This window comes from Oxyura jamaicensis, chromosome 1 (assembly GCF_011077185.1).
Source record: "Oxyura jamaicensis isolate SHBP4307 breed ruddy duck chromosome 1, BPBGC_Ojam_1.0, whole genome shotgun sequence".
Lineage (NCBI taxonomy): Eukaryota > Metazoa > Chordata > Aves > Anseriformes > Anatidae > Oxyura > Oxyura jamaicensis.
In genome coordinates this window covers 118,762,552-118,776,361 of record NC_048893.1, presented here as the reverse complement: position 1 = coordinate 118,776,361, position 13,810 = coordinate 118,762,552, and the positions used below count along the sequence as shown (strand labels likewise).

The following is a 13,810-nucleotide window of genomic DNA, read 5'->3' as shown; positions in this document are numbered from 1 at the left end:
ATAACAGAAACAGAAAGATAATGTTACATATAAATAATAAATAAATGATTATTCACTGCCCATGCCCTGCAGTGAGGGAGAAAGTTACTTTTTATATTGTGACTGACATGTGCATGTCTCATCTCAGGAGCCAAAGAAAACATCTTGAACAGTAAGAGCTGGTAACATTTGGCATACAGCCTGATGTTCCACTGACCTTGAGTATGGGAAGTGGGGGGAGATGCAAATGTTTGAAAGAAGTACCTGTTACACAGTGCTGGGTTGGAGACCTAAACAATTCTCAGAGAATGTATGCAATTATCACCATAAAATACGCTTTAGTAAAGAAAGATCTAAACCCTTTTTTAGATTAACATTAGTTTAAGCACATTTGGTAGATTCCCAAGAAATAAGTTATTTAAGCAAGTTTTCATATTTATATGATCATTCACACGAGTGCTTACAAAAGGAAGAAGTAACATAATAGTACCATAACACATTTCTCTATATAGTAAATTTATAATAGTTGCTTCCTTCATTGTATCTTTCTCTCTTGAGAACATTGTTATATATATTTTTGTTAATACAAGCAATACAGATTGCTTTCTCTTTAAATTACCCCTGCTTTAAAATAGTTATTTCTTAGAAAGTTAACACTTCTAAAGAGAAAAGACCTGTTTACAAGTCATTCTGGCTTTTGCCAGCTGATCAGTTTATGTGCCTTTAGCGTGTCTTTGCAGTATCACCAACAAACAAACAAAAATAATAAAAAAGAGTGAAAAGTGAAACAACCATCAAACACTCAAGAACTTGGCTATTAAACGAGTTAGAATGCTATTTGTTATAGTTCAATGTTATAAAACAGAACAGTAAGGCAAAGGGTAAATACACAACAATCAGCTGCAAATCTATTTAAACAAAACAAAACATAAACTGGCAGATGTTGCCTTAATGACTAAAGTACTTACTTTGGCTGAACTATTGCCAACAGGCAAAGTGCAATATTACTGCTGCTTGCCTGCCTGTTGTTTTACTAATCTGCTTCATGGGAAGGAGTGTTCACATTTTTTACACTGACACACATTTTTGATATTAATGGCTGGTTAGAGAAAAAGCAGATCAAAACAATGTGAATTTTTTTTTTTAAATAAAATATGCACAAAAATAATTATCCCATTTGAATTGAGAATACAGGGAGATGAAATAAAACTCTTTAACAGTATATTTCCTCTTGGCACTCAAGACATGTATAAGTTGCAATAAAACTATTTCTAAGAACACTGGAGAAATGGCCAAGACCGTTTGGAATTTATTTCTACATCACTGTCAGGTCACTGAGTCACCAGAGCATTACTTGTTCATGGCCTAGATGAAACTAACAGTTATGGATATATCTGAAATCATTGCCTAGCTCAGTGGAGAACCAGCTTTTCTTGTAGCCTGTAATAGATAGTTCACGTGCCTCCTTTCTACTCAGAGTAAATATACTCTTACAGTTCAAAGAAAAAGTAACAAACAAACAAACAACAACAAAAACACAAAATCATCAAGATACAATTTGTTTTGCTCCATGCAACAACCGGAGAGCTTAAGTGTAAAGGGCAGGGAAAAAAAAACAAGACCAAAAAAGGCACCACGAAAGCAAACAAACAAAAGAATAGGACAACATAAGCAAAATATAATCTTTAAATTAGCACTTGAGTCATCCAAAGGCTCACAGACTCCACCTTCTCTTTGCAGAGTTGCTCAACAAAAGAAATCTCTAGGATGTTCTTTCAAGACCATAAGTTCTGCCTGAGCAAAAGGCTTGGCTACTACTTGGAACAAATACTTCCCAAAAAACTACAGGTGAAGAAGAGCTCACAAGTTGAAGCTTTTTGGTAACCTCCATTAAACACATAGATTGGCTTGGGCTGGAAGCGACCTTAAAGACCACCTAGTTCCAACCCCCCTTACGTGGGCAGGGATGCCACCAACCAGATCAGGTTGCTCAAAGTCCCTTGAACTCTGGCCTTGAACACTTCTGGGATAGGGTATAAGTACACATTTATCAGTTTGTCACAAGAGGCAGACTTGATACAACATGATCAGGTTTGACAACATGATAAAGCCCTGAGAGCAACTTATCAGATACTGTTTGCAACATACTTATTTTTCAAATTCCCATATCACAGGAAGTCTTGCAAAAATTATATACAAAATATTAAAGTATTAAAAAGGGAGCAGCAAAGCCATGCAGGCAAATAGTATGAAAATGTAGCTTTACAGTTACCTGCACAGGCTTAATCTTATCCTCTTGTCCTTCTAAAGAGGAAATATCAACTCAGTCACCTAAGCATCTCTTCTTTTTAGGACATAAAACATTTACTACAGTAAATCATCAGACACCTGAACTGCAAACAATTCTGCAGGTTTTATAGAAGCTTGCAAGGACTCTCTTGAAGAATTGTAATCTTTGTTAGCCTAGTGCTCAGCTGATTACATGCAACAATGGCAATTAGCACATTTAGACAGCATTAGACACACCTGCATCTCTGCTTGAACCATTAACATACTTAAAAATGCACTCTTAGCTCTAATTGATACCTGAGTATCTACAGCAGCCCCAGGTAGAGCTGGACTTGAGGATTACAAAGCTATCTTACCAAATGGCGGGTATAATTCTACATACAGACAAAAGCAAGTTCTGTGACTTCTCCAGTCTAAGCATTTTTACCTGCTTACATTGCCTACTTATGGGGAATAGTTTTGAGCGTTAGACATACAATACTTCTTATCCAGCAAGGGTGAGAAACCCTCCAGCCAGTTTCTCAGATTGCAGATAGTAAAACTACTACCAATAAGGCTAAAATGGCTACTGCTATGTAACAGCAGAAATGCAAACAAATATTCATTGAATGTTTTTACTATGTTTTCACTAATTTCGCAGTTTAGTTATTATTCCTTATTAAGAAAAAAAACAAAAAACAAAAAAAAAAAAACACTTCCAAATTATTACTATTATTATGTGGACGTCAGTAGCATCTCTTATTTAAACGGATTCTTAAGTCAGTGGCGAGTCTGATTCAGGGAAAATACTGTCAAAATGACTCATTCATATGAATATTGACTTCACAAAAATTAAATAAAGAGCAGGAATAAATTTTAGTAGTCATCATTGGTTTAACTAACTTTCATTATGCAAGATCTTCTAAATTTATTTTATATTTAACTACACAAACTTTTCTGACCTTGTTCATAGGCTTTAATTAAAAACATGTTAAAAACTGATTCAGTTCTAGTTTCAGTTATAGGCTATAAAACTTAATCCAAGATATTAAACTGATTAAAACAACTTTGATTTAATTTTTATGTATCTCATCTAGTGTACAATGATATAAAACTTTTACTGCTACAAAGAAAGTCATTTTTATTCTGCAAAGTGTTCTGATTTTATAGATTGCATTTTGTATGATTCACAATTTGGAGACAAGCTGCAAAAATTGCTTTTAGTAAGGAATTGGTACCTAAACCAAACGCTGCAAGACTGTGAAATATAATCAAGAATCTAATAAAAGCCTTCTTGACTATAGATTTGCTTCAAAGCTACAGGAAAACATTTCTACCTCAAGACTGCTTCCTATCATCTTCAGTCTGTCATTTTCAGATTCAGTTTATGACTCCAGCAAAATCACTATAGTGATTGTGATGTGAAGATAGTATATCAAATATCACACACTTCATTTTAAATAGTTAAAATATATCACCTACCAAGTAAAGTTAGCTAGCAACTGCTTACAGCTGAGGGAAATTGGCAGGAGGCAGAATGTTACATGAGCAAATTAAATGGCATTCCAAAGACACAGGTCCACAAAATATGAGAGAAGATATTTCATCTTGCTTTACCTTTTTCATTATAACCATCTCATTTTCAATTTTTTTATCCTTTATGATCTCCAATCAAAGCTGGACAATGAAGTTTAACAACAAACCTAATAGTAGAATTTATATCCTACCTCTTATTAATGGTAGCCCATGTTGTATTAATGTTATCTGTCATCAATTCTACTTTGCTGGTGTCATCTGCTGAATAATCGCGCAGCAGCTTCAGTGCCATGTCATTCACCACATCTACATTTATTTGCCATTGTCGTATTTCTTTTGAAAATTGCTGAAGTGAAAAGGAAAAAAAAAAAAAAGAATAAATATAAGTTTTTCATAAAATGATTACACACATACTATGATTATTAGAAAAAGAGATGGACAAGTTATACCATCAATATGAAAAAAGAACAGAGGAAGGGCTTCCTCACATTTACTGGTAACTAAGGTCAGAGTCTTTCTAAATGTTTGATTTTTCTAATAGGTATAAGACTGTAAGACTACTGCTAATCTCCGAAGGGAAGAAGCAGGTGAATCCTAAATGCCAAATAAAACATGGCAGCTTAAATTGATAAATAGCGAATGTTGATTGTTCTTTTCTGGGACATAAATAGATGGATGCATTATTATATCTTCTATTTTTGATGTTGAATTATACCAAGATAGAAAATATAATGAAATACTATGTTCTATCTAATTTTCTTTTTTATAATGTGAAATTATACTAAGGTTTGGATGAATAATGCCTGGGCTTTCACTTTTTTATTTTTCTTAATTCTCTTACCAAGTTGTTTATGTAATTAGTGCCACCTACTGGAACAGCACTAAATCTGCAGTACAGCAAAATTCTGGTACACCTATCAATATCTTTATAATGCTAATTTATTATTTTTACTAGTAAGTAAGCTTTTTATATCTGGAACATTCCTTCCTTTCCTTCTACTTTCCTCTGTCCTGGGCCAGCTGCCTTACTACAGCAGCAAGCCAGGAAATCTGGAACACTCATTCAGCCAGAAACCAGACCCCATGCATCTTTCCCAGTAGTTTTTTTCCTCAGAGAAAATTTCCATATAAATGCACTGAAGCTGCATATTCAATCCATAATGTGTAACAACAAAATGAAAGAGCAAAGATAATCGATGGTCAACTTGTACTTTTGTACTAGGCAAAGACTGCGACTAGGCAATCAATGGGACAATGCAAATGAAAAAAAAAAAAAAAAAAAAGGTTGAATTTGCCAATAGAAACACTAAATTGTAAGTAAACATTAGAAGCTATCTAGCAAACAAACAAACAAACAAAAACCAAACAAACAGTAAGGCTTGACTTTATTGGTGTGCTTTAACACTCAAAATTTGGAAATCTCTGTGAAGAAAAAACTGCTTTTCCCTCTCATTCTCCCAAAGTCGTATTCCTCTTGAAATCCTGTTTTTCTTCAGACAATGAATTCTCCATACAAAGCTGAACTAAAACATGCAATCCCTAAAAACAGTCTCAACTCTAAATAAAAATGAGTACATTTGGAACATTTTGTGTGCTTATATTTTCATCTCAGAAAGTCTTAAGTTGATTTTGGCTAAGACTGGGACCAAAATTTGACCTTTGAAAAGAGTACAACTGGAGTTTTCTTTTGTTTGTTTGTTTTTATTGTAAGCTCCCCCTGCCCAACCTTTCTCAATTAAAAAGCTGCTTCCACATCTCTAGGATCCCTCCATAATCTGAAACTGAAAACATGTATTTCCTTCCTTTCCTGTGTTATTCTTTCATGACAGATCAGAACAGTTCCCCAACTACTGTGCACCAGATAACCTCAGACACTAAGACAGCAACCTGACTATGCATTTTGAGCAAGGGATCTGATTTTTACCAATCCAATGTTTGGAGGAGCCTACTAACTCTTTGAGAACCATCTGTACATTACGGTTAAGTGCAGTTAAGCTGAAACTGCCTAAACAGTTATGTTACTCCTTCGTGTTAAGTATGGAGGTATAGTCAGGAGAACTGATAATTGTATAGAAAATCACTAGCACTCCTTTGAAGAAGATAAAGCCAGCTGGTTGCTTTGAATATAGTTTCCTATCTGAGCACCTTCCCTGGCAGAATTATATATACTAAATATATAATTGCTAATATTTACACACACAATAAAATCTGTAAAACCAAGAATAAATAAAGCCTACAGAAATCATCATTTCAGGTTTGTAGAACTTTTATAGCATTCTACAGTAAGGTCTATCCATCTTTAATACACAATACCATATTCTCTGTTTCACATTATGTATGGACACAGCCACTTTTTTTTCTAGCCAAAGTATTTCATCAGACCGTTTGCTGCATTACATAGAAAAGTTACCACAACATTTTGTCTGTATTGTAAACTAATAGCCTGTAAACTTTACTTTGAAAATAAGGTCTTTTTGCCCAGTTCCATGTAATGTTAATGACCTTATAAAACCTTACAAAGCCAGTTTTATAATAAAAATACAGAAAGATCCATTACAAGGCTATTTCCAAAAGTGTTGATTGTTACCATTAACTTCAACATTAATCCATTAACTTCCTGACATTACAACACTAGATCATCAATCAGGAAAAAAAAAAAAAAAAAAAAAATAAAAAAAAAAAAAGATGAATATAGAGAATTTTGTTGACAGAAACAATTTATATTTTTTACTTTACCAGAAATTGGTATGCAATTTTTCACCAACCTTAAAGACTGCATGCCTTGTTTCAGCTCTGCTCTTTGCACAGACACTGAGAAAAAAGTGTCGTGGTAAATGTTTTAACTGTCTACCAGACACCCATTAACTCTAATCTTATGTGACTGTAATGATTTTTTAATGATTAAATTGGTGGCTTTTTTTAATTTTTATTCCTCCTTATTATATTTTTACCTCTCATTTATTCATTTATCTCTAAGCTACTTGGGAACATGTTTCATTTTTAGGGGGGTGGGGTGAGGTGTTTCATTTCCACGTTTTTATAAGCTTTTTTCTTTGTTTTGTCTGTGTCATCACTGGAATTTGCTGAGTTTATTAAATGGCTTAAAGAATTAAGGCTATGCATTTATTGTGTTACTTAAGTATAAATTTATTTTTAATTTTTAATTGGAAGGCACTAGCTGATGTTCTTAGGAAGAAAGTCTGTATAATTAAGGATCCTTGATTAAAAACAAGGAAGGAAATTAGAGATGGGCTTTTTTCTACCCCAGGATTGCCCAGTGGAACAAAATAAACTAGGCAGAGAAGTTCAAGTATGTACAGGAATGTCCATCTTCAAGCATATGAATTCCCACACTGAGCAGGTAATATATTACAAATCTGGAAAATCAGGCTGTCTTCCTGTCCTTTTACAATATATTTATAGCACATTTTATTTATATACTTAAATTATTATTTTTTTTCCATTAAGGACTTCTATTTCAGTGTCTGCATCATACTGATAACATTATCTTAATTGTTAATAGTTTTACTGAAATGAAAGCAGTATGCTGTCAGCCCTGGAATAATAAAAATCCACAGAATGCTGAGACTGTACTTCAACCAATATTGGTATACATAGAGTGGCAAAAGAGTTACCAGTAACATTTCAAGGAAAGGTTAAATTAGCTAGAGTTAACCTTCTAGTCCCCTCATCCCCTGCCCTCCAAAACAGAAAAGGATGAGGGCAACCCAAGGCATAAACATCAGCCCTGGGCTACGCCAGTGGAAGACTGCTTGGCGTCTGAGTCCCAACAGAGCAGGGGTTGTCACCAGGCTGCTCTTCAGTTTCCTATTTAGGCGACCAGGAAGAAGGTGGTCAGTGAAGGAAAGAAAGGAAACCTTGTCTCCATCCTTCCATTCTTCTTCTGCTTCACCTAGGCCATCCCAGCTAAAATGATTCACAGAGAGAAAAGATCTCTCAGTCTCTCATAGCTCTTCCCAAAACAAGGCACCAAGGAGAGTGCTAGCAATCCTAGCAGGGTTTTTTTTTTTTTTTTTTTTTTTTTTTTTAAACTCAAGCTCAGTATCGTATTAAGAAGAAGAAACTAGTTTTACACTAGCTTATATTCAGATTATTTGGGGACTGAAGAGCTGAAGTGTACTATGTGTACATACATAACCTTCAGCCCCCTGAGTTAACCATCTGCAGTTATCACTGAATAAACAATAATAAACAGTATTGTAATGGGTAAAGACTCTCACTGACCAGAATGCCATATTCTGATTCTCCATACCTAACCCCAGTCCTTATTTACTTCTTGAATTTGAATCTAAAAAAGAAAAAGAAAAAAAAAAAAAAAAAGCATTATTCAGAGCAAATTAGCTCTGAATTAACTTCTGTCTCAAACAAATATTTTTAATTAGAGGCTACACTGAACTAGGTTACTTTTAAACGTCAGTAATGCATGTGTCAAATTCTATTAAAAACATCACTGAGCAAATATACAAACCAGATTTTTGTTTTATGCTGGTATTGTAAAAAAATAAAAATAATCAAAAGAGGAGTATTGCTGAGTGCCTGCCCATTGACTCATGCATAAGGATGCATTAACAGAAAAGCATTAACACAAGCACTGACCCAAAGTTCATTCAGAGCAGAGGGGAATTTTTGTGTTGGCTCAGCTGTCTTTAGGCAGACCTATAATGTTTAACAAAAATCAGAAGAACACTTTTGTGTGACTACTTTCTCACAACAAACTGTGCAGAGATATGAAGCTGACAAAATGAATGTCTGAAGAATTTATGTAAGACTCACACTGACCTCTCTCTTTCTCTCAACACAAATTAATAGAAATGACAGCTTTGTTTTCATCAGTGTAACAGCAAGCCAAAAGACAGTATACTTGCTCTAGTTATTCAGGGGAGGACATCAAAATATATGTGTTTGGCACAGCAGCCTGGAAAACATTTATTTTGAGGACTTGATGTATTTCTGGGTCCTTCAGTTTTGATACTAGTAGACAGAAGAAATATAAAACTGCTAAACTCAAATAAGATTTCAGTTTTGCTTAGAATTCATGACCCTTTATTTCAAGCATGAACACAACAGCTGATGCTGTCACATTTGAGAACCTTTCATGATGGATTTGTCACAATAGGAATTACTGGCAGACAAAGATAATTGCCCTACAAGGGGAAAAAAAGAGGAACTAAATAAAAAAAAAAAGGAAAAGAACCTCAAAGATAGAGGTGAATATTTTTCAGACTTGTGGGAGAGAGGACAGGCAAAATCAAACGAATGTAAACAACCCTGAAACAGTAGAGCCCATGGATGTTCATATCATCATGAGGGCAGTCAAATTATGTCAGACTAACTGTAAGCTTGACCAGCTTTAACAGTTACACTATAATTACAGACTAATATCTGTAACTGGCTACAGAATGTAACATTAAATTAAGACTGGGACAAGCATTGCGTAAGGTACTGATACCCTGCCTGCTATTTCTCTTCTGCAGAAGTGAAAAGAAGTAGCAGATATCCTTTCAAAAACTGTTTATGCATAAAGATACATTCAATGAATGCATATACTAGCAGGCTTTCTCTATAACTTGGGAGATGGAGGAGAAAAAGAGCATATTTTTCTTTCTCTCCTTGACATATGTTGATCCAAAAAAACCATGACTTTTCATAAAGCATATGCTTTTAGATGAACCTCACCTAAATCTCACATATGCTTGTAAAAAAAAGTGCACATAAAATTAATTCCTAAAACAATATTTTCAGTTGTTTTCTTAGTTAAATAATTTGTGTTTGAGACATGAGACACTCCAACACAGTGAGACTCCAACACATAAGACTACACAAACCATTTTTTCAATAATTGAGTCTTTGCAGAGCTGGGACACTGACTTTGTTGACGCTTTTTTTTTCTTTTTCTTTTTTCTTCTCCTTAAACAAAACACTGTGCAGAAGCCAGAACTCCATCTCTGCAGAAAGACAGTGACAAATGGGAATCCTCTATGCTGAATGACAGTAGTATACATAATTTCTAACTCTTTCCAATATATTAGTGAGTGATTGCTCTGTTTACCATAATCCAGCAATGACCTTAATCTTATATAAGAAAACTTAAACACTTCCCAGCCCTAAAGCAAGATGATGAAAGTTTTTATTCTTCCTACAGGCAAACAGACAAGAAAAAATAACAGATTTTGTATCTCCTTCTAAATACCAGAAAAGTAATAAGAACCTTATGATTGAGATAGCTGAAGACCAATCACGCAGTTACAAACATACTTTCTCTGGCAGCAAAACTAGTTGATGAGGACTTCACCTCACTGTTCTTCACAGTGGTTTGTCACCATTCATGTGGGCAAAAGACTGATGAAGTCCACTAAAAAACTAAATAACAGAATTCTAGGAGTTAAAAAAAATAAATAATAATAATAATAATCTGGAGGGCACGAGAGGAGAACATATCAGAAAATATTTGTGTAACTATTCTCCCAAATAACCAAAATGTAACGCTCCATTACCATGGAGGCAGGACCAATGTTAAGAGGCTGATCAACTGGTTGGTTTCAATCTTGTTTTTCCCCAACCAGAAAATGAGATATGATTAATCTGAAACAGCTGTTCTCAAAATTTATTCATGAGGAATGTCACCAAAGTACGACTATTTCCTTATCAAGAAACTTACAAGCTGATGCAAGAGTTTGGGCATATCTTCATTGTTACCTGAGGTACAGCTCAGCTATGTAAGTTCACTGAGGTGCGCATTTTAGCACCAAACATTTGATAATATATATGGCTAAATACACAGAACATGCTATTTCATTTTTTTTTTCTATTTTATTTTATTTCCAATTAATAACTCTACAAAGCTTGAACCCAGTGAGAGCATCTTGGTGCAAATCTAAAATACCTGATTTTCAAGGCATCCACATAGCTTGGTACATATTTTCCTTTTCTTTACTCTTTAAAACTACCTTCAGGCAACATATACAGCTTCATTGTCAATGCAAATACCAATACTACAGGATTTCCCAGTCTGCAGTGCCAGTGCCTCAGCTAAGGGTGGTCTATAGAAAAGATGAGAAATACTTTTACTGAAGAGGTAGTTTTTTGTTTGTTTGTTTGTTTTTTTCCTGCGAGATCAGCCAGCTATTTCCTATGACTGATAAGACCACGTTCATTCAAGAATTATGTTATACCCATTTTAAACTTAGTAAATTAATTTCTTACAAATGTTTGTTGGAAACAGGAAGGGATAAAGGACTTGTCTTCGATGTGCACTGTTTAATACTTAGAGGACATTTTCTTTAACAATCTAGTTAAGTTAAATATTTTCAATCACTTATCAACACTTATTATTTATCTTAAAGTTAAATTCCTAGTTTTTAGTAGTGACCTTAAGCTCAGTGTTCTGCTTTTTCAGAGCTTCCACGGTGTAGGAAATTTCTTTCCATGACTCAAGCTTCTTTTTCGCTTGTTCAAGAACCTGCTCAGCTTCTTGTTTAGCTTCTAGCCACTGTGTTGAATCCTTTGACATCTCATGAAGCTGCTGTCTCCGGCTTTGGAGGTGTCCATGCACTTCATCCCACTGGCTCTGTATCTTTTCAACTGGTGAAACACAAAGGGAAAACAAAAGCTGAGTCACTTAAAAACCTTTTTTTTCGTGTTGAGCAAATATTTCTAGAATTGACCATATTGGAGAGCTCTTGTACTTTTTGGTTGTAATTGCAACTAAGTTCAGTTTAATAAAGAACAGACAAACTGTTCAGGGACACACAGTATGATACTTTGGTGTACATCATGTGTTTTGATGCATATGAAGACAGAAATGCTAGGTTCATGACCCAAAAAGCATTAAGAAACAGGATCGCATTTGAGAAAAAGGAGCAGCAATTATCTTTCATTCTTACCAAACCAACTCAAGGTTTAATAACTTTGAAGAACAAGTCCTTTATGGACTTTGCTCTATAGTTACCTTAAAGGAGGCTATAGCAAGGTAGGGATCAGTCTCTTCTCTCAAGCACTAAGTGATAAGACAAGAGGAAATGCCCTCAAGTTGCACCAGGGGAGGTTTAGGTTGGATATTTTGAAAAAAAAAATCTTCACTGAAAGGCTTGTGAAATATTGGAACAGGCTGCCCAGGGAAGCAGTTGAGTCACCATCCCTAGAGGTCTTCAAAAAAAGTGTAGATGTAGAGTTTAGTGACATGGTTTAATGGTGGGCTTGGCAGTGCTAGGTTAAAGTTTGGACCAGATATCTTAGAGGTTTTTTCCAACCTAAATGATCCTATGATTCAGTAAGATTTGTTGCAAGATATAATTAATGACAATATTTCTTAAGTCATTGAGGCAAATGTTAGCAGAATGCAAAGGATGTCTAAAATCTTTCTCATGTGTTCATGTTAATTATAAAATATGGACAAGGTTTGCCACTATTTGAAAGAAATGTGATCATGGGGAACCCAACAATCACTAGAACCACTGATAGTGTTGGCTAACATCCAGAACCAGACTACTCCATAACAGCACAGCAAATCTGTATAAAGCATCAGGGGACCTCGTCTTCCAATCAGTCAAGACTTAGTCTTTCAAACATGTTTGTCTAAAAGAAAAAGCAAAAGTGTACAAACAATAAAAAAATTGCTCTACATGAAGAAATAGGTGCATTTTATTTTATTTCCTGAGTTTAGTCAGCACAAACTACAGTCTCAATATTTTTCTCAAAGATTGCCTCACTACACTAAAAATTCACAGGCTTTCCAGGGAAGGGAAACAGAAATTCCTAGAGTATTCCTAGAGTAGCAAACAAAGTTATCATTGAACTGTTGATCCAACACCACATCTTTCATTGCACAGTTGATTCCGGAGTGATGGAGGCTAAAGACTAAAGAGGTGAGAAAAGCTTCAGCAGGGAAGAAATGTCCACCTAACAGTGCTCTTCCTTCTTCTGGAGGAATAGATAAAGATAGTCTTAGCTGATGTTTAGAGTAAGAGAAGAAAGCTTTCAGCATCCCTTGCTCAAGCCTATGGATAAAAACTGTGAGTAAGCTCGTGGCAGCATGTTTAAGTCAAATTGAATACGAACTGAAGAAACAAAATGGGAAAACATGAAGCACAAACAGTGCAAACCAATGATAAGCCTAAGGCCCAAATACGTAAATTTAATCTGAAGCAAATCTAACTCTCGTTTTAGAAAGCTGTATATGAATGTCAGAAAACAACTCATTTCTATGCCATATCTGTACAGTAGATTTCTGCTTTAAGCTTTTGGGCATGCCTGAAACAACAAAGAGATTGTGGACTAGTGGAAGTGTGAGTAACAGACAAGTTCTTGAACTGCTCAAATAAAATCATGGGGCCATACGAAAGTATGTGGCCCAAGGGTTGTGCCGAAGGTTTAACGTACAAAGAATGCTCAAACACTTTGCACAGTTTCACTGGCATATAGGCAATAACAGCCACCTATTTCTTGAAGATAACTACCCAAGCTCCTCTCCCCATATACTCTGAGACATGCAGTATGTTATCTTGTAGTTCCTGACAGCCTGGAGATTTTGGTCAATAGAGCTCACAAAAGTATAATAGCTTACTTCTGTCAGTTATCCATGAGGGAGCTAATAAAATCCCACCTACTTTTGCTTTATTATAAGCTTGTTTTGTTGTTGTTGTGTTTGTGTGTCTGTTACTTTAAGAGTTAATGAAAACTCTGTTGCAGGACACACTCAAAAGAATATTGGGTCTACAACAATATTAATTCATTATAACAGCTGCTCTAAATTTGTTGTCTCGTGACATTTGTACCTAAGTAAGACATATTTGAAATCCTTCTCTAAGAGACTCTGCTTTTCTCAGCAAGATTGAGTATTACATCATGTACCATGGTCCTGGGATGTGGGCATCGGGCTGTGTTACAAAAGATATATTCAGGACATCTCAGGAGCCCAATTACACAAGTGACTTAATATACAGGCTCTAATTCTATGAAACACATTTCCTTTTGAAATACTTAGATTATCTCCCTCAAAAATGGAAAA

At 35.0% G+C, this 13,810-nt stretch overlaps 1 protein-coding gene across 11 annotated transcripts in view; it reads right to left on the bottom strand.

Moving 5' to 3' along the window:
- The window catches only part of DMD (dystrophin), a 1,227,136-nt gene that overhangs the window by 269,439 nt on the left and 943,887 nt on the right, over positions 1-13,810 (bottom strand). For all 11 annotated transcript variants that reach the window (XM_035333326.1, XM_035333348.1, XM_035333385.1 and 8 more), the window contains 2 exons: positions 11,174-11,385; positions 3,975-4,129 (listed from right to left, as the gene is read on the bottom strand). In XM_035333326.1, coding sequence (XP_035189217.1) covers positions 3,975-4,129; positions 11,174-11,385 — 367 coding nt within the window. The remainder of the gene's footprint in view (positions 1-3,974; positions 4,130-11,173; positions 11,386-13,810) is intronic.